Here is a 21252-nt window from a genome sequence, read left to right on the forward strand (position 1 = left end):
AAACATTTTTTTTTTTTTTTTTCCCCCCGATGTCTGAGGATTTAATTTGCATGGAAACAAAATCACACTTAACAATTAAATTTAACCCTTTTCAACCTATTATAACTTTAAGGGGTAAAGCCTGGCTTTTAGCTATTATGCACCACTTGGAGCAACTGGTGTTATCTTGGCACTGGCCCCAATCACTTTTTGTAGAGGTGTGGCCTCAGCAATGTCTGTAGCAAAGTTCACATTTTGTCTAACACCAGATAGATATTTTTTCTTTAAGAGCTTGTGTGTGCAACAGATATAAAATCTGATTCTGGATATATTTTCTCCATAGTTTCTTTTCATGTGTCTAACTGTCATCAGACCTTGTTTAGTTTTCATGGAACATCGAAATCATATATTTGAAACCAAAATACTTTTGTAGCTTTTTTGCTGGTGGGAAAGGTTAGGCTGAGAATTTCTAGGTCCCTTAGGCTGTAAAGAGTTTTATGATCAGTTTCAGCTCACAAAGTTCTTCCATGCATGAAGACATGAAGATTTAATGGCTGTGGAGTAAAGCCAAATCATCTTTATTTATGTACACTAAGACCAAGTTTGTTCTATGGATAAGTATCTGCTCTCAAAGTCTGACTACAACTTTAAAAAAATATCATTATCAATATTCTCAGCAGAAGAATCCAAGAACAAGTAGTTTTGTGCTTAGATACCGTCTCTGTCACTACGACATCTTTGGTTTTTGCTTTCAGATTTCCAGATGTTTTCGTAGTAGTCAAATCCTAGGTCTGTTAAAGAGTTTTGTAGACCACTATTCAGGATGCTAATGTGAGCTGACTGAGTACAAATCTCTTTACATACTTTGTGTTTGTTTCAAACAGTTCTGCACTCCTTCATCTTAGTGTGCCCATCTGTATCGTCTCACCCCACTCACTTTGCTCTGCTGGATATTTTTTCCACCATAAGGATTATTTTTTAGCTTTTGCCCTGCAGCTTGATTCTCATGTAAGGTTTATGAAATCTCTGCATGTTTCTCATATTTTTCTTAGATCATAATGCCATGATACAGTCTTTTGTACTGGACATGCTATAAAAATGTGCTGTATATTTCTATGCACCATGCATCCCAAGAGGGAACAGTATCTCTCAAAGGTGTTGTTGGAACGACATGAACATTTTCCTTGCTTGGTGTCCCAAGTAGAAATGCATTTTGGATCAATCACCAATCAATGATTTCTTCTTTTACACGGGAAATATCTCCCACTGTTTATAATTTTTGTCCTCTGAGTGTCCATGTAAGTGAAAACTCCTTTTTTATGTCACTGACTAGACCTTCATTGCTGAAGCCCTGCTTGCTTAACAGCTAAGTGCCTCATCTCCCTTCAGTTCTGAGGCATTTCTTGGTAGCATGGTAGGAACTTGTTTTGCAAACTTGTTCCAATGTTTTTGAGATGGGTTACGTTTCTGTGTTGTGTTTGCAATAGTGGATGCCCTCAGATGAATGCAAGAATAATATAAGCATGTCTGCTTCCCTCTCCTGGGCTCCAGTAGGCTGCTCCTGTGTTGCTGAGCCAAAGATGGTATCATTATTTAAGACCAGAGTGTTTTTTCAGTTGCTAGTGTCCAGATTCTGGCAGTGCTCTGGTGTATAAGTGCCCAATTTAAAAGCTTGTAATTGTCCCAGTTGCTTCCAGACTGGCAGTTCAGCTTTCTGATGATGCAGCATTGTCCACTGCTCCTAATCACTGCTACAGAGGTTTCCCCTGCATTAGTTGTGTTGCTGCCATTTTCTTGTTGTTGTTGTTGGGCTTTTTCCCTTTCTATGCATGCTCTTGTATCACTTGCACACTGTTGATGAGTGGCACTTGCTTGTAATTCCTATCCTACTTCCAAATGCCGGGCATTGTTCTGATTTCTATTGTTGCCATACTCTGTATATCTTGTGTTCTTCATTGTGAAACATTTGTTGTTCTGTGCCCTGTCCTTTATCTGTAAAAATATTTGATTTCCTAAAATAACAATTTTTGTCTGGTCTGGGTGAACCCTCTGCTTGACAGATGTGGATTATCTTGTTGAGGATTAATTATGGACCTTCCAGTAGACCAAGGTCTACTTTGCTTAGCCAGGACTCAAACTCTCAAAAGTGTCTAATGAGGCAGTTGGTCAGAGATTAGTCCCTGTATCTTCTTATTTTGCCCTCTGCTTAAAAGCATCACGTGCATCTATTTCTTTCTTATAGAATGCCTCACATTTCTGTAATGAGCCTCAGAATTCATCTGTCTTTGCCAAACTAAATGAAAACCAGTTCCATAACCATGGAAAATACAAATTTCCTTAAAAATGAATATTAACAGAAACAGTGTCTGCTGCTGCTACCAGTTCCTTGAAGATAGAGATTCAAGGGAGGGTTAGATAAGTATGGAGATTTCCTGAGATGCCTCTACTTTTTACCAAATTGGAGTAAAAAATTACCTGCTTTGCAGTCCCAGAGCCTCAGCCAAGATACTATTTATGAAGAGATGGAAAGCTGGCAGCTTTTTTTTCCTCTCTCTCATTTTACATATTTTATTTTATTTTATTTTATTTTATTTTATTTTATTTTATTTTATTTTATTTTATTTTATTTTAATTTCTGGTCCTGGTCCTGGTCCTGGTCCTGGTCCTGGTCCTGGTCCTGGTCCTGGTCTATTACTTTGCTGGGGAGACAGTTTATGTAGATTTAACTGGTAAGTAACTAATAATGTCTGTCTTTCTTGCTAGCATACTTTTGTAATTGAGGTGGCCATAGAGGAAAGCCTCAGAATGATGTTTACTTCTAAGTCCTCTAGGTTGTGTTAAAAATATGCCTCTCTAAATCTGCTGAAAGTAGCAATGTGTTGCTGAAAAAAAAACCAAAACAATTTTGCAGATCCAAATAAATGATTAAGATACAAAAATAAAGTCTGCCCTTGAGTGCTGCATAGATATTGGTGGAAGACTCAGAGAAGGCTAAGTAAATTAATAAACTTTTAGTCTATTCCATGAACCACAATTAAGCATGGAATGCAGGCTTCTGCCTTGAAAGTGCCAGGCCCATCAGACATATAAGGGCTTTAATTCATGTCAGTTCCAAATCTCTCCAGTTCCTACATTTCAAATTGCATTTTACTCAAGACTCAGGTACTGCCTGTTAAATTCACAACAGTCACAATGAATTACGCTAATTTGGACTAAAACACCCTTAGTTCAGAGCAAGAGTATCCACTGGGAGAATTAGTCATAAAGAATGGGTTCTGATTATAAAAAGGAAATTAATTTTAGAATAAACTCTGCATGAAGGAAAGACACACCTGCAAAGAATCTGAAGGTGGGGTGAACTAGGGCAATTGAAGTGCTGATGGTCCAGAGGAAAAGGGAGTTTAGAGTTAAGTGTTTAAAGAGCGAATGCCCAAGCTCGCGGGTGGAAAACCTTCACTTTGCTGTGCCGCAGGTCCTCACTGTGTGTCCCCAACAGAGACTGTCTTGCTCGGGAGTTAAGGGGTTATAAGTGACGCTAAGGGAAGAAAGGTGGGAATCCAGGTTGTGTTGATAGGTCCAATTTCTCTTTAAGGGCAGTCAGCAAACACAACTTCCATGCCGTGGGGATCCTCTCTATCACCTTAAATACGAGCTGAGTTTAGTCCAGGGGGTGCATGAGTCTCGTGTGTGTCATCGGGCCAGCTGCAAGGGAAGACAGAGAGGGGAACAACCCAGTAAGATTAGGAATTCATCTTGTCCTAGTGAATGCTAATGCCGGAAAATTTATAGGTGGATGTGTTCATGTCTGAAGCAACTGCCTTGTGAATTTGCTGGTCGTGCCGGAGCGGTATGCAAAACGGGAGGAGGAGGAGGCAAGGAAGGGAGGGTGGCTCTAGGACCCATACGAGCCTTCCCGAGCAGGAGGTGGGAGTTTTCCTCCAAGGCAGCAGGAGCCCGAGCCCGGTCTCAGAGCTCCAGCGGAGCCCGCAGGAAGAGCCCGGCACATCCCCTCCACAGCCGCGCTCCCGGGTGGGACCAGCCCGCACCCCGCAGAGCCATGAACCGGCTGCCGCAGCTGGTGCTGTGGGTCACCACAGTGGGTAAGGAACTTCTATTTTTCTTCCCTTTCATCTCCTTATTTTGCAAAGTCCCTCTTCTACCCAGAGGCTCAGACTTATTTCATTGCCCCTTCCCTTTTACCTTTAAAACCAGAAAAAACATTATTTTCAGAGCAGTAGGGGGAAAGGGGGGAAATAGGGATTGAAAGTACTGGCATGAAACATAGGTAAAGCAGGTGACATGCAGGAAAACAAATCTTGATTGTGAGTAAATTTTGCTCACTGAAATGAATAGATCTGTAGTTTTAGAAAAGCTGCTGCTGTCGAGGCTGAGGCTGGATGCAGGCAGTCGTTGTACAAGGGTTTGGCATGAAACTAGCAGCTACACCCTAGGACCTCTTCGCTTCTCTGGCTGCTGGATTGTTTTCTTTGGGGTTATTTTGGAGAGGGAGTAAGAGTAATGCTCCAGGAGTAGTGAAGGTTGCTTACAGGAAAAGGTGTAGTTTGGAGAGGATGCTTTATCTGAGCAGGGAGATGAGGGACAGAGATAAAGAGAAGTATTGGGACTGTGAAAGATGGACTTATGAGCTCCCACCTAGAAAGTGGCTCTCAGGCTAAGTTTTGAAAGGAATCTTTGTGCTGTTCTGTTTGTCACTGTCAGCTTTGGTTCTGAAGTACAGCAAAAGAAAAGAAGCGACAGGAGGAGAGAAGAAAAGGGATGTGAGGTGGGGAGCTGCAGGAATAGGAGAGAAGTTGGGAGGTGGCAGCATGCATCCAACCAATGATGGGAGAAAAAGGTAGGAGTGGGACACACTTGCTATATGTGCACAGTGGCAAGCAAATTTGTTATGAATATTAGGGGAAAAAAGCCTCTATCAGGACACGCTGAACTTCTCGGACAGCTGCAGTTGCAATCGTACCCCCAGTGTCGATACAGCGACTACCACGTGACCCTTAGCCGGGATCAGGAGACACTTTGTATTTCTCAGTGTATCAGATCATGTAACTTCCAGGCAGGGAGGGAGGAAAGGCAAACGCCGTTGGGTGCTACAGCCAGCTCTCGCTAGTGTAGTGCGCGTCCTCTCTCTGGCTAAATGATGAACTTGCGTATATTTACCTTTATATGAAGACACACTGGGACATCAGTTTCTGAGCAGGTTTTATAATTTATTTCATTTACAATTGTATGCCAAGGCATAGCACAGAGGTTTTGATTTCAGGCTTTTTCTGGCCTCTTTCTTTTGGGAGGAAGGTGGTTGTTTTACTGTTCAGGAGTCCCAGGACAAGCGTACCTTGTGCAAGCAGGGCTGTATGTCCCTAAAGCCTCAGCTTTCATGGCATGTGGTCTCATCAAGAACTGCTGAGTATCTTTCCAGTTTTCATAGGGGACTGGCTTTCAACATGCAAGTAAGGTTAATGCAGAGAATAACAGTTATATTTGCTGCATATCCTGGTCTGTGATATGAAGCATGTCTGTATTAGGAAAGAGATTTTAAAAAGGGTGTGTTTCAGAGAGAGTAAGTAAAGAGCTAAGTGAAAATAAACGTACATTTTACAACCTCTGTCCAATCTTCTGCCAAAAATAATCTCAATCACCCAGGGCAGACTTCAATGCATGAGCATTTAACTATGTAGCTGCCGTCACAATCTTCATGTGGGTGTTGATTGCCTCACTATGGGGGCTACTGTGGTCAGCTCCCACACTCTGTAGTCAATTAGTTTAAAAACCACTTGTATTTCCACTGTACAATTTTCACTGGAGCATATTCTTGGAGTGGCTTTACATTTCTTTCTTTATTTGGAAAGCCCAAGGTCCAGGGGATGAAGGAATTTGCAGGTCTTCTTCTCTCTCTTTTATTTCCCTGGCTGGGATACTTGTTTCTAATGAGCTCTATGATAAAAGGATGATGTCAGAGTTCCCATCCACTGATAATTTTTGGCACATTGAAACACTGGAGGATGTTGCAACTTCCTTTGGTGCAAAAATTAAGACATGATGAGAAAATTCAGAAAGTTGTAGAGACTGACGGGCCAAAAAACCTTCAGAAAAAGAACCACCAGACCAAAGGCAACAAAAATAGGAAAGGACTCAGTCTATAGATATGTGTTGTTCAGTGTCAAAGCAACTTTGCAGTCTTTTGGAGGCTGAAGTCTAGCCTCAGGTCTCAGGAGATGGCTAGGAAGAAGGTGAAAAAAAAAAACATTAGATGAAAGTCTGGGAGAATTTTTTTATTTTTTTTATTTTTTATTTTTTTTTTTAGCACCAATATTACTTTGAGCCTTCATATTGTATTATTTTATTTTGATTACTTGAGCTTGGTAAGGAGTGGGTAGGTCAGACCTTTTCTCTTCTGTGAGAAACCAGGCTGTGCTTGGCTGGATGTCATATTCTTGTGTTATATTCTTGCCTTTGAATGTGGAGGGCCAACTATCTGCAAAATTACAGCATAGCATACATCTTGAGCAAACCTCAAACACCTTTCCAAATGTGTGGTCATGTTTATGTCATTGCTCAGAGTTTAGCTGTTGAATACAACCGCAGTCCATGGGATAATATTAGTAGAGGCATTTTGTCAGGATTTCTTTACAAGTCCCTTCCAATGCTTGCAGTGCAGCCATCACAGAGTAGGGTAATTTACATTTAATTTCAGCCTAGTGAATAGTTATGGGTTTGGGTTTTGTTGAATCTTTTCTGAGGCAGAGAAGCATAAGAAGGTTGATAGCAGGTTTAGGAGTAAGACAGACAGATTTTTTTTGTTTGTGGAATGGTAAATCAGCATGGCAATGATGAATGCCCCATTCCTGGATGCTTGCTTTTGCCTAACAGTTTTCAGAAACCCCAAACATTTTGTTTCTCTCCCTGGATTTATCTGCCTCTCAGGACTGAGTTGGCCTCTTTTGTAGAATGTGTACAAACTGGGTTAAGTTTAGTCAATCCACTGTGCAAGAAGATATAGGAGTACTTTATTTTGTTGTAAGCTGACTTAAAATAAGCCAGTGCATCACTTAGACAAACCTTTAGTGCTTTGTGCATCCCTTTGTTGGAGGCAAGCATGGAAGTGATGGGACCCTGTGTTCTCTTTTGTCTCTTCATTGGAGAACTTCTCTCTTATTTTCTTCTTCTTGCGCCTATATATGCTCAGTTAAAGTAACCCAGAGGTACAGAGGTGAATTCACCTAAATGGTTTCAACCAGAAGAACATTGAATGATCCTTGAAATTTGTCTTGGGAGTTGTATCCACAGTCCTTTGTGTGCAAATGTCTCCATATACTGTGCCTAGTCCGAATATCCCATTCAAGGCACTATGGCAGCCACTGCAAGTCAGATATGGGGTGGATGCCTTGAAATGAAAACAAAGCAGGTTTTTTTTTTAAGTCATAGGCATTACAGAGTTGAGAACTCTTTGAAATCCAATGGAAAAGGATATGATAAGTTTATGGGAATCCCACAGTAAGGGAGCACATGCAGACAAAACACCAGGGATTTCTAAACTTCATCAAGAAGGAGGAGTAAGTTGGAGGAGGTAGAAATCAGGTAGTGAGCCATGTGTACTGATACTTTAGAGCTGAAGTCAATGTCTTATGAGCAGCCATAGAAGAAATCCATCTTTCTATCCATGCTACATAGCTGCACAGTTTCTAATTAGTCCATAAGATCAAAGTTGGAGAAAAGGATGCCTCACTCCAGTGAAGTTTCAAAAGCATTCCTCTCCTACTGCCTGGAGTCCCAAACAGATCCACAGGAGGGGTCCCTGTCTTCAGCCTGCTTGTGCATGTAAAGGAGTGCATGCTGCCTGTGCTGGTGTGTGCAAGTGCATCTGTGATGTCTGCGACAAGAGTGGAGAGAAATTTTCATCTTGAATGAATTTTAGTGAAAACTGCAGATGTGTGATGCTAAGATGCTTCGTAAAGTGGTCTAAGCTTTCAGCTGTTACATTTGTTCATTTGCTTTGTGTGTACACCAGTTAGTTCATACTGAGACATTCAAACAAATCTGCATGTTTAAATTTTTTTTTATTTCAAACTTTTGCTCAGAAAAGCCTTGCATTTAGAAATATGAAATATATGTTTTAAAAGCGTAAAACATAATTTAATAGCAAATGTTTTGTTTTGACATGAACCGTTCTAGTCCAACACCCCCTGAAATGTGTTGGCCTTCACAATTTTATGAAACTTTTGATCCAGAAGATTTTTAGGTTGGCCTGTGACAGGTTTTTTGTTTGTTTTGATTTTTAAAAATTTCTTTGGGCTTGCCAATAACTTGGAAAATGCTGTATTAAAATTGCTCAGTTATTTTATAATGCCACATTCCAGTTTGTACTTAGAGTTGTGCATGCTGGTGGTTGTCCTTAGGCTGATGCTCATTACTCTACATGCAGACAGTGACTGGTACTGTTTGTAGCTTGGTATTGGATCAAACTCCTCAGAAATAATTGAAACAAAAATAACTTTTTGCAAACCTTTAGTAAAAGCAGAAACACACAGCAGCTGCTGAGAGGAGAAGCAGGTGAGCTTCTTCAAGAAATAAATGGAGAAGATGGAATTTACAGGGTTCGTAGATAACATAAAATGATGGATGTCTATGGGAATACAGTTACAGCCATGCAACATCTTGCCTCCTGTATCTGGAGACTTTTATCTGAGACTCCTACGAGTAAGCATGATTCCTATATTGAATCCTTAAATCAGAGGAGGAAAATAATGACAGTAATTATGTTAATTAATTGGATCAGGCTTATAGTCTTTTCCTGCCTCTCAGCATCAGTCCTTCCTCTTACAATTCCTTTTCCTCCCATTCCATTATAATTGCTTGTCTGCTTCTCTCCTCTACTGGCATGTAACAAACCCAGCGCTTTGATGTAGCCTGCTAGCAACGTGCACAAAGATGAAACCCGTGGCAGGTAGGAGAGCAGACCAGCTTGGAAAATGGGTGAATTGTAGTGTTTGGTGAGAGGTGACTTGTAGCTGACAGATGTGCTCCGAGTGCGTGGGGAGAGCAGCTCCCTTATGAGAATAGTGACAGATCACATTGGTGTGCCATGTGTTGCAGGAGGAACATAGAGCCTTTGTTTCAGACTGTGACTTGTTCAGTACCCATAGGTTATGGAGGGAATGCCTGGGGAGTGCCAGGCTCCTGCCTTTTTGTGCTGCGTGCACAAGAGGGAAGTCGAGGTGTAGAACTTTTACAATTCAGCAAATGTGGTGTCAGGGTCTCTCCAGACCTCTGCAGTGCTGAAAGGATTGCAGCTTCCAGACAAGTGTCACTGGGTATCACTGAAGCCCTCCACTTCCCTCAGGTGTGCTGTTCCTAAGAGCTTTCCTCGAGGTGGTGTGCCTCCTTGTTGTGGCTTCTCCCAGTTGTGCCATGCCCACACAACTGGAGCATAAGGAGAAATGGAAACAGAGGGAAATGACAAAAAAAGAATCGGAGGTGATAGTCCAGTGTTCCTCACCTAGAAAAAACAACTCTGCCATGTACTGAGTAAATAAAGAGAATTTCAGGTTGGTTTTCTATATGTTCTCCTTAACACAAAGCTGCCTGTAAGAACCCGAAACTTTGCACAATTCTGCACTTGTAAGTGAAAAACATCTTAAGATTTCCAGCTGGCTTTATATTTATTTTAGGCATTTTGACTATATGATTGCTGTAGATCCCTTCCAACTGAACTATTCTATTCTCTGTGAAGTTATAAATATCCCTAACATCAGCACTGATTGAGTTTAAAACCTATTGTACAGCAGCCTCATCAGAGTTAGTAAAGAATGAGAGTGAAATATAAAATTATAACATAGAATTATAGAAGTAAATGCTGAAATCTTTTCAAAAACCACAGATTTATCCTTGCAATTCACATGAACTTTTGCCCTGTCTAATGGGAGAACCGTGTCTTTTAATAAGACATCACAGATTTTCAACTAATTGGTATCTGAAATCCCATAAGCTTTGGGTTATCAGCCAAGAATGATGCATTTATTCATGTATTTCTGTTGCTCAGTTAGGGTTTTTTTGTTGGTTCCCCCCCCCCCCCCCCCCCCCCCCCAGTTTGTAGCACAGCATGTGTTTGAGGGCATAAGGAGCCAAACTTTCTGGAGTTAGAGCATCCACACCTCTCCTTTGTGTCTATGTTTGTGGTGATACATATTTATATATTAAAAATATAGCAGTGATAAAGAAACTGAGAGTGACAGTAGTAAGTGACATTGAAGGATGTGATGATGTTCTGTTGCACAGGATTAAGTACAGGAGGTGAGAAGTTATCTATTCCTACATTGTTCTGGTGAAGAGTTTTTATTCAGGACCTGGTACAAACCCGAACTCTGTTTTTCCTGCCTTGATGCAGAACTGACCATCATGTTGGATCTCCAATGAGAACGGAACCAGACAGGTTACTGCCTCAGAGTCACAGTTTGCTGGCATCACAATTTTCACATCCAAAGTGCTGCTGGGAGCACCAGCTTCCCTGCAGTGATGCTGTTTTGGGTGACTCTGCAGCTGTGACCAAGACCTTTTTCTATATGCTGAGGGTGAACTCTGCTTGTGCACTTTCCCTGGTAGCTCTGCCTTACAATATCTGCTCTGCTTTCCTGGCCTGAGAGAGGCAGGAGGAAATTGTAGGGATAGACAGAGAGGATAGGAGGAGGCCAAGACTGGATGATGAAGCAGGATGGAGGAATTCTGTTCCAATGGAGATGAGGAGCCCAGCCAGCGTGGTTTTGGATTACCAAAAGAAGGGTTAGCAGCTGTCAGCCTGAACTCGGGCAACCTCAGGCAAAGCTGAATTCACCCTGGAGCAGAACTGAAAAATGGCTTTTCTTCACTGGATAATTCACTTGGTGGTTTTGCAGACCCATGTGCCTTTACGAATATATTATACACTATGAGGAGCATGGATGATTATGCTTAAACATTTCTAATACCTTGGATGTCTTGATTTAAAAAAAAAAAAAAAAAAAATCTGTTTCTGTTGTTATATTTAACTGCAGTTTAAATTTTCCAAGTATTTCTGTTTATTTTTTTTTCCTACTGAGCTCTGAGTGATTAAAGACTTATTTATTACTTTGACTTCCTCAAATAGAGAAAAAGCATGACTGCTTCAAATTTCCATGGTTTTTAACATGTTTTTAGAGTTTTCTCTGTGGCATTTTGATGTGTACTGCTCTGGAGTTCAGATCTCTTTACATGAGTAACACTTTTAAAGTATGTAGTTCACAACAGGAACATTTTCTGTGTTTATAGTCACTGCAGGAACACAAATAGAATTTAAAAACTCTGAAGGAAGCTTTCTTTCTTTAACCCCATGAAGGCAAACAGTTCAGCCTAGAGCTTAGTGAGACACTGGACTTTGTGAATCATTTAAGCCCTGATAACACAGTCATTGCTATCACTTTTTTTTTTTCAACTTTTCTGAAGTCCCTCATGCCTCCTGGCCCCCTTCAAGATCTAAGATCAAGTTCTTAGAAGAGTTAAAATTTTCCCAGAGTTTGACATTGTTTTTGTCAGTCTGTTGCAGTCCTAGAGAAAAAAGTCAGTAAAATTAGCAAAAAATAAACTTGTGAATTAATTATAAGAAAAACAAGGTGAGCGAAGCAAGCTTTTATTTAGCTGTGTTAAAAGGGCTCATGTTCCAGCTATCCAGAGGGATAGAAAATGGGGAGATGTATGCAGATCTAGCTCTTTTCACCTCATTTAGGGCTGGGCTGGATTGTTCTGATGAGACACAAGCATTTAGCTTCCCTTCCAAAAGCTATTTTTATTTTTTATTTGCTATATTTTGGAGTAGGCATAGTTTTTCTTATTACTTACCTTCATATTTTGATTCCCACACAACTTTTTTTCCCCTGTGTGCCTTCCTGCACATATATATATATGTGTGTGTGAAAATTAATAAAAGGAAAAATATATGGAAAACATGTTGTCTTCCCTCAGTGGATGCAGTTATCCAAAACTATACACTACTCAGGGGTTGTTTGTGATTCTGTGTGATAATATTTTAATTACCTATTTTATATAGAGATTACCATTATTCAGGGATTTGTGCTGCACGTGGTTGCACAGGTTATCAGCTTTGTTATTTTTCAATTAAGTTTCAGAAGAAATTACAATCGCTTTTGTACTAAGGTATATGTAGAGTAAGCTGGAGAAGTTATTTTATTACTGGTAGGAATTGCTCTGTGTCTGCAAAAAGGATTGACGTGAAACAACATCCTGATTAATACTGTTATTGATATTCTTCCACTGAGAAAGGTGAGGAGTAATTTATATCAAGTTGTCATTTAATCCCACCCAGCAAAAAAAGCCCCATGCAGCCATTCACTCACTCCCCCGCCAGCTGAAGTGGGGGGAGAATCAGAAGGGTGAAAGTCAGAAAACTCATGGTTTGGGATAGACTGCTTGACAAGGGAAGCAAAAGCTGTGCACACAAACAAACCAAGGAATTTGTGTGCCGCTCCCCATAAGCAGACAGGTGTTCACCCATCTCCAGGACAGCAGGGCCCCATCACATGTAAGGCTTACTTGGGAAGACAAACATCATCACTCCAAATGTCCCCAACTTACTTTTAATTCCTCCCACTTTATATGCTGAGATTGCTGCCATATGGTCTGGAATATCCCTTTGCTCAGCTGGGATCACCTGTCCTGGCTGTGTCTCCTCCCAGTTTCCCAGGCACCCCCAGCTTCCTCACCACCATGGCAGCATGGAAAACAGAAAAGGCCATGGCTCTGCTCAGCAAAAACCAAAAACACCTCTGTATTATCCACCCTGTGTTCAGCACCAATCCAAAATACAGCCCCGTACCAGCTGCTGTGAAGAAAATTAACTCTGCCGCAGCCAAAACCAGCCACCAGTGAATGCAGAACTTCAGAGACAGAAGTGCTGATCCTTATTCTGGTTTCTTAGGGCTCTTGAGACTGAGAGAACATGGAGGTCAACATTTGGGTGATGTTTAGCTTGTGTCTCCAGCTTGCAAGCCCATCTCAACCTCCCTAGGCAACCCCCAAGTGGTGGCAGGGTCTCATCTCAGCCGTGTCAGTCGTATTGCAGAGGTGCTTCAAAATGATCAAGAATAAAAGCTAGCTTTCTTGGTTTATACATCATTTTAATGTTTCAGTTACGGTGTGACCCTTTACAGCTTGTGTTAGGTACAGCTGAGGATAGGGTGATTGCTGCACATGGACAAGAAGGGGAATCAGTCTCATAGTGGGGTCAAAAGGAAGGACAGCTGGGGCAGAAGGAATTGTTCTGGGACACTCATAGTCCGCTGGGGTTTTTTTCTACATCTCTCCCAACAGTCACTAAACAAGTATCTTATGAAAGCAGCCTGTAGGATTAGACACCTGAGCTCAGACTTTGTGAATACACCCTGATCTAGCTTAGCCTGCTTTCCAACCTCTGCAAGGGAGCGAGTGCTCAACACCAGCCTTGTCAGCTTGGTGCCAGGGAGCTGGCAACTGCCTTACCAATTTGTACTACTGTGAAAGCACCTACAATCCCATTTTACTAACTAGAAAAATATTTGGTTTAGCTGTAATTTAGTCCTGTTTTTTGACAGTTTCTTTTTTTCGGAATGTGTTGGGTTTTTTTACATACAGTTAACAGAACTTGTAACAGTTTTAGAGGACAAATTTGGTCTGATAATCTGAATCCTGTCATTGATGGTGTGGTGCTGAGGAATAAGAAATATACCATGATGCTGTGTGGTGTTCAAGTCCCCCCTTTAGCCCTTCAGACAAAATAGTCTGTTTTCAACTTTGACCCATACCTTGTACACAGTGTTAAGAGGAGGTGCTCCTAAACTTTTACAGATAGGACTGAATGTGTTCTGAAGGTGGAGAGTTGGGGTTTGCATTTATCCTCTTAAATGCAGACAGTAAAAAAAGTTTTGAACCTGGGCTTAAATTTTGTACACAGAATGTTTCAAACGCTGTAACACACACAGAAGAGCTCCCACGAGCTTTTAAAGAAACATCAGCTACATACAAGAACATTCTTCAGCATGTCTTTTCATTCTTTGTGACACAAATACGTGAAGGGGTAAGAAATAAAGCTGACTAAAGTACCTTTGCTTAGTATTTCAGAGATTTGCAAAGGGAAAAAGTATAGTGAACACTGTTTTCCTGGTTTTTAAATTCTCCAAGCTCAGGTTTCACAGATAGGGTTAAAAATCATCAAATTAAACATATTTATGAGCCATCTGGTTTCTGAGTCTTTCCAGTTTGTGTTTTCTATCCTGGGTAACTATTAAGTCATTTTTGTTGCTGTAATTTTCATGTCATTACATGGCTCCAGAAAGTGCATGTTTAAGAAAAACACTGTAGAGAACTGAATTCAGAGCAGAATTATAAGCACTGGCAGCACTGGAGACATTTGTCATTCTTTCAGTCAACCTAGCATGCTACTAAAAGTAAATGTACAAAATAAATCCATTTTTTTCTTTTAATGTGTACTTATGCCTACCTTTCTTACAATATGGTAAGAATAGTCAGATTTCCTAGAGCTGGTTTTCAGCCACAAGTGTTCCCTATGGTTTGAGGAAGATTCCTTAGCCTTGATGCCATAATCCTTGTCCTAATATACCTATTTTATCTCCCTTATTCAGGTGTGGTAAGATACAAAACAGTATATGTTCTAGTGCCTTCCAATAGATTCAGCACATAGAATTTTTTATAATAAAATATAATGAAGGAGAATCTATAACTCCATCTCAATAGAAATTTGCTTTGAAAAAAAAATTACTCTTTCACATTGAATGTTGGGTTACAAATTAAGTTTTCTAACAGCATTGGCTTTTCCATTGGTAAAGAGCACAAAAGTGTTTTCTTTAAAGGTGTACATTTGTATTACTCTTCCATAAAGTATCCCCATCTGTCCTGAGAAGGCAGAGAACTGATGCATAGATGTAAAATTCTCTGTTTTTTCTCTGGTGACCTGATTGCTATTCTTCATGCCAGCTCAGTCATTTGTGACACTGAGTCAATTTTCAGACTATAGTTTCATCTTATGGAAGAAAGAGAAGAGAGAAGATGCCTGTAATTGCTGGTGTTTGTTTTCTAGGTGCAACCAAGTGCTTGTGCTATTTGAAGGAAGTGCATTTTGCAAATGCCACTAAAATACACTAGACCAGTTTCTCTTTCTCAGTCTGCCTTATCATTTTGACAGAGCCGTGCTCTATTATCAGCTTTCCAAAGCCAAATTCAGTTTTATGGGTTTTGGAACCCTTCTGGCTATTTTGTGTGCTGTGCAAGGCCATTCCCAACTCCTTGCACTTTATCATCCCTGCTGCCTGTCTTGCTCTTTTGTGTGTGTCTTGGCAACTCTTACACACAGTGGATATGAGTACCTGGCATGCTGAGCTCAGTGAAGGATGCTCTGGAGTCTTTAGGTCTTGTTAAGAAGTACACAGCTTATTTATATCCTTTTCTTACTTGCACCTGGCATGAGCTTTAAAAGTATGCAAAACAATCACCTCATGACACTATCCCTTTACTTTCAAAGCCCAGATGCATAAAGAGGAAGGAATAAGTATATGCAAAAAATAAAGCACACATTACTCTGGCTATGTGTGCTTTGGAGCCAGGAGTTACTTACAGGAGCAGAAGATGTTAGCCGTGATGCAGGGAAGACATTTGAAATCTTGTCTGACAGACTGTTTAATACACGGCTTAAACTTCTGCTCAGTTTCACACTGCACCTTCTTAACCTCTTCCAAGTGTTTGTTTGACTGCTTTCCTCTTCTGGAATCCAGCTGGCATTGAGAGGCTCAGCTGTTAGGAAGCACATTTGGGAGGCTCAGCTGGCACTGGCAGACTCCACACACTGCTGGAGCACTTGCTGGCAAAGCTGTGGTCCCCACCCTGGAAACTGGCAACAATTTCTAGCTGGGGCTGGGAGGAAGATGTCTGAGAGGTGTTTGACTCTGCAGCTGCAAGGATGTTCTGAGGAGGTAATAGGAGGGGTGGGTGTTTGTCCACCTTCACAGCAACTGCACTTTGTTCAGACACACAAGCCTGGGCACTGCACTGTGTGCCCTAAACCTGTGCAGATACAGCAGTGTCCATGACTGCCTCCACAGCCAGGTGCAGGGCTCCCTGTGCCCTGCGTGCTGCAGCCTGCTGCTTCACAAGGTTGTACCTGCCTTAGTAGTGTCCTGGGAACAGAGATGGCTTCCCATCATCCCTGAGAGGAACTTCAAAAGCTGGTCTCCTCTGAGAAAGCTCTGAGCATAGAAGACAGTGAAGTAGATATTCAGTGTCCCAACAAAAACTACCTCTACCCAGGCATCCAGAAATATTGAGATATAGGAGGATACAGTAACAGATTCTTGGATTTTTCAGATGTGGTAATGACACGATGGCAGGGTTTGTGGAAGTTTTTTTTAACACAATATGAAATTACTTCCTGTGTGGAGGAACACACATAGGTATAGATGTATACATTTCTTTGCCTGTGTGCATGTGTGTGACTTCTTTAGGTATGAGTGTTGTTAATGTAAATCTATAATTGTCACTGTTACAATTATTGTAAATCCAATTGAATTGTTTACTTTATAATTGTTAAATCAGTTAACGATTAAGTGCTGCTAAACACTTTTGCACCCTTATCTTTTGTGCTTATATCCTTTGATTCTGATTTGATTTTCCTTTTTTAGTTTCGCTCGTTTGGTAAGTAATAGAGTGAAACTTGCCACTGAACTTTTTGAATTGCCAAAATATTTAACTCTGATTCTTTAAATAGCACAAACCACTCTTTTGCAACAGAAGGCAATGCAAAGAGAATCATAGAACTATTTAGATTGGAAAATACCTTTGAGTCCACCTGCTAATCTAGCACTGCTAAATCCACCACTAAACCATGTCCCCAAGTGCCAAATCTACCCATCTTTTGAACGCTTTCAGGGATGGTGATTTCATCACTCTCCTGGACAGCCTGTTCCAGTGCCTGACCACCCTTTCAGTGAAGAAACTTTTCATAATGTTCAATCTAAACTTACTCTGGCACAGCCTGGTTACCTTTTTTCTCATCCTGTCATTTGTTATCTGTCAGAAGAGGATGACCCCCACCTGGCTAGGATCCCTTTTCAGGTAGTTGTAGACAGAGGTAAGGTCCCCCCTCAGCATCCTCTGGGCTAAAACTTCAGCCTCCCCTTGTAAGACTCGTGCTCCAGAGCCTTCACCAGCTCCATTGCCCTTCTCTGGACTTGCTCCAGCTCCTCAATGTCTCTCTTGCATTGAGATGCTTCAACATATGCTTCCAAAAGAGTGTACTCTCTACTATTGCCTGTGCAGTTCCCTGAGAGTGTGTGTTGTGCTCTGTCACACCTTCTCATTACTGTAAGTTAAGTGAGGTTCATCTCTTTTTACAAAGAAGCAGTGGCTTTTATTCACCAGGTAGTTGGCTGTTGTGGCAACAGGTATTCTTGGAAGTTCTTGGGACTTTTCTGGTATTTACAGTGTCATTTGCAACTTCCTGACCCAGACATGTTGAGGCTTTTTCAGGGAAATCTGGTACAGAAAGGATGTTTTGAAGTGTGTGAATCTGTGAGAGATCTGTTAGAAGTTCTGCTGAACACTCTCTCCTCTGTTGGGATGATATCTAGTTGACTACCAAGTGGGCAATGAGAACACTTGACAAACATACACAGAAAAAACCAGTACTACTCAAACATGAATTTGGTATTTTCCTGTGGATGATAATCTGCCAATTATAGCTAGGATGTTTAGAACTGAAAAGGTAAAATTATGTGCTGGATGAGTAGTCCACGCATTGCTTGAATGTACAGAAACTGGCAGGTGTACTGCATTTCGTGGGCATGACAAGTCAGAAAACCCATCCTTGCTCTGGGGGTGCCTTTCTGGGTATCAGAAGAGTGAGCACTGGAAATGTAGGAATTGTGTGGAATTAAAGAGCCTTTCAGGCAATGTCTGTGTTAACTGTTATAAAACTACGCGCCACTGTGAGTGAGGGACTTAAGTCTTTTATTAAGGACTCCATGTTGATATACTGCACTGGGGGCAAATTAGCTTTAGGACTTGTGATTCAGGCTTTTAGTGAGGATGAACAGAGGAGAAAACTGCACAAACTCTTGACCTCATGTTGTTTGTTTTCCTCGTTGTGCTGGCTGGTGTCCTGGGAGCAAAGTATGAGAGAGCAAAGGCTCTCCTCTGTCCTTAGGTTGTTCATTTGAGGACTGAAGAATAGGAATCCCATTTTTCTCCCTTGTGTGGACAGGCCTGGACTAACCCTTTGCCAGTGAAGAAACTGTAACCCCATGCCAGCAGTAGTCAGACACTGATCTTTAGAGACACTCTACTGAAATATGTAATATCGTTCATAATTCTCTGATAAAAGCCTGGCTAAAACTGAAAGGAGCTGATGATCTCCTACCATTTCCTCTCCTATCACCTCCAGAGACTGAGTGCTCTTCTCGTGATTCAAAAAGAACTTAGTACATCACAAGGTAAGTGGTGGTGAAAGAGGTCTGGTCTCCAGCAGCCACAGTGTTTCACAGATTCACTCGAATAGAAGATAGTTTTATTTTCTCTTGCACAAACCTAAGAGCTTGGCATGTCCAGAGAATTCAATATTTAGGTGTTCTGTTTGTATCCAGTGGTTTTTATGTGCTTGTTTCTTATGCCAATAAGAACTTTCCAGATATATCCAGAAATGCATCCAATTAAGTTTCTTTACTGCCTGTAAATTAAATAGCTCAGGACTGTCCCCAGTCATTTTCTTTCAGGCACTACTTTTTTCATTAGTGTTTAATCAAATTACCCATGGTCTGAAAGGAAGTCAGAAATTTTTCCAAGAATCTTTGTTTCTTTGCAGACACCCATTCTGGTTTCTCGTGTTTTGATATTCTTGCACTGATTTCTCACTAGGGTGGTGATTTTTTGGGGGCATTCTCATCTCTGTCATGAAGCTTGAGATAGACTGAAACATCTCTAAAAGGAATGAATGTCAGAGACACCCTTGTCTTAAAACAGATCAGATTGGTGCTGGCGTGGTCTGTGACCTGCCAGCCATTTGGATTTTCTACTCCTCATTCCCTTCCATGAAGCCATCTAAATGTAAAAACTGGGGGATATTTTCAAAGCAGTTCATGGGTGTTAAAAGTATGAGATATTGGCTGTGCCAGCCTCTTGAGTAATTCCTAAAATTGTCAAACCCTTAAGCTCACCCTTGCAGTAATGAGAGACAGTAATCTGAGGTTCTCTTCCCTGGCAGGATAGATGTTCCCAGCTTCACTGTTTCTGTCTTGGGACTGATTCTGAAGGGGTCCTTTAAAGGAAAGGAGGAGCTCATTACATTCAAGGCCTCTGTGTCAGAAGTAAAATAAAAGTCTTCATAGGAAATATGTTTTTCAGTCAGAAGTCTGATATTGGAGCCCGAAGATTTCATCTCTAAACCACACTTTCATTCTCTAAACCACACCTTACTCTCTTGGAAGCCAAAAATAAAATAAAATTAAATGTAAAAATAAACAAGGATCCTTTTAGTCCTAGTCATTCTTTACAGCACAACTGTCTGTCTTCTGTTTTATATGTTCTGAGAGCAGTGGAAGCATCTGACTTATCATCCCCACTGCCTTCTACATTTCATTACTAGGGGAAAACAATTGATAAAACGGAAATGTAGGTGATTGATTTTCTGTTTCCAAAATCAGTTTCCTACCAAAAACAGGGTGGTACAATTCACGCATCTTGGTTTTGTTGTTTTAGGCCATGAGCAAAAGCTGTCTTATTTTTTCAACACAAGGGTGATTTTTTTGGATTAAAAACCAGAGTTCAGGTCTTGGCACAAATGACAGAAATGCCTTTAAAAATAAGGAAACGGTTTGCCAAAAAACAATAAGGTAGTTTAAGTCATCCCTGACTTTTAGTCCTTTCCAGAAGTTCTGAATCCCAGGGCTGTCCCACCCACTCGAATTCTGTTACACGACGTTCATTGCTCACAACCGTAATTGCAATAGCAGTTCGAAAAAAGATCTGCACCTCTTTCATTGTACCAGCTGTGAGTGAAGATATTCATACTGGAGAGTCGTCTTTCAGATGTTAAATGCTTTGAATGGTGTGAATGAGCTTAGTCCTAATATTTTTCATAAGAGAACTGTACAGATCTTAGGAGACTGCCCAGGCTCCCCTTCCTCAGAAGGCTTGGCTTTCATGTTACTCTGGAGCAGTGGACAATGAAACCATCACTCTTTTAACGTTCCATACCATCAGGACTCCACGCTTATTAAACTGTCTCACTATTAAGAAGACTGTCTATATTGGTGGTGAGATTCACGTTAGCATCCCAGCCCTGCCTGCACAGATCGATTTCCTGATGACTACTCCAAGTCTTACCTTTTTTCTAAAGATCCCTGGTAGTTCACAATTTTTCTTTCCAACAGATGTTTCACCAAGCTCATATATACTACACCCTAAAAAGTGGCTTTCTAGCCATGCCACCGTGGCCTGTCAGGCCTCTCATTGACAAAGGACATCTAACCCATTTTTGTGCTTCTTGTCCTGCTGCTGTTGAGGAGGGCCTTCTTGGTCTCTGATGTTCTTCCTTGAAATATCCTTCCTTCTGTCTGAGACCTTTCCTTTACCCTATTGATTTCTGACCTCCTTGGGCTGGAACTGGTGTCTGCCTGCCCCAGCACTGTCATTGTCTTCAGCTTTGCCTGCTGAAGATAACAGAGGTTATCTGTAACTCAGTGTTCCTGTAGTTGCCACCTTTTGCCACTCATTTTGGTAGCTGTGCATGGACCTGCTCCTCTGCATTCAGTGCATTTGTGTCCAAGGGCACAGCAGTGTGGCCTCAGGCAGCTTGTGTGCCCTGGCTCTTCCCTTTTTTACACTCTGCTCAGCTCATCTTTTCCCCTCTGGGCTGTAGCACACCATGACCACGTGGGGCTGTCTAAATACTTCGGGTGCGCTGATTTCTGCTCTCTACTTCTGAAAGCGTACATGGTGACGATACTAAACTGCCAACTAGTAGTTCATCCTCGTATCTGTTTTTGCCTTATGGTCTTTGCTTTCTGGTGTTTTTACTTATTTGTTTCCTTTCAAGTATCTTTTTCTAGTTCTACCTTGCAGTCAAATCCGTGGCACCTAAGACTAATGTGACACAGTCTGTAATTTATCCGTGGTGCTTTTTTCATTAGTTGTGCTAGACTATTCCCCCAATTTCTTAATTATAATTCATGTAAACATATCCACTTCTGGAGA

At 41.2% G+C, this 21252-nt stretch overlaps 1 protein-coding gene across 1 annotated transcript in view; it reads left to right on the plus strand.

The window, feature by feature from the left end:
• Positions 1-3971: 3971 nt before the first annotated feature.
• LTK (leukocyte receptor tyrosine kinase) overlaps positions 3972-21252 on the plus strand; it is a 94172-nt gene continuing 76891 nt past the window's right edge. The window contains exon 1 of the mRNA XM_040068605.1: positions 3972-4079. Within this exon, the coding sequence (XP_039924539.1) occupies positions 4037-4079 (43 nt within the window). The 5' untranslated portion in view covers positions 3972-4036. The remainder of the gene's footprint in view (positions 4080-21252) is intronic.

Source organism: Hirundo rustica, chromosome 6 (assembly GCF_015227805.2).
Source record: "Hirundo rustica isolate bHirRus1 chromosome 6, bHirRus1.pri.v3, whole genome shotgun sequence".
Lineage (NCBI taxonomy): Eukaryota > Metazoa > Chordata > Aves > Passeriformes > Hirundinidae > Hirundo > Hirundo rustica.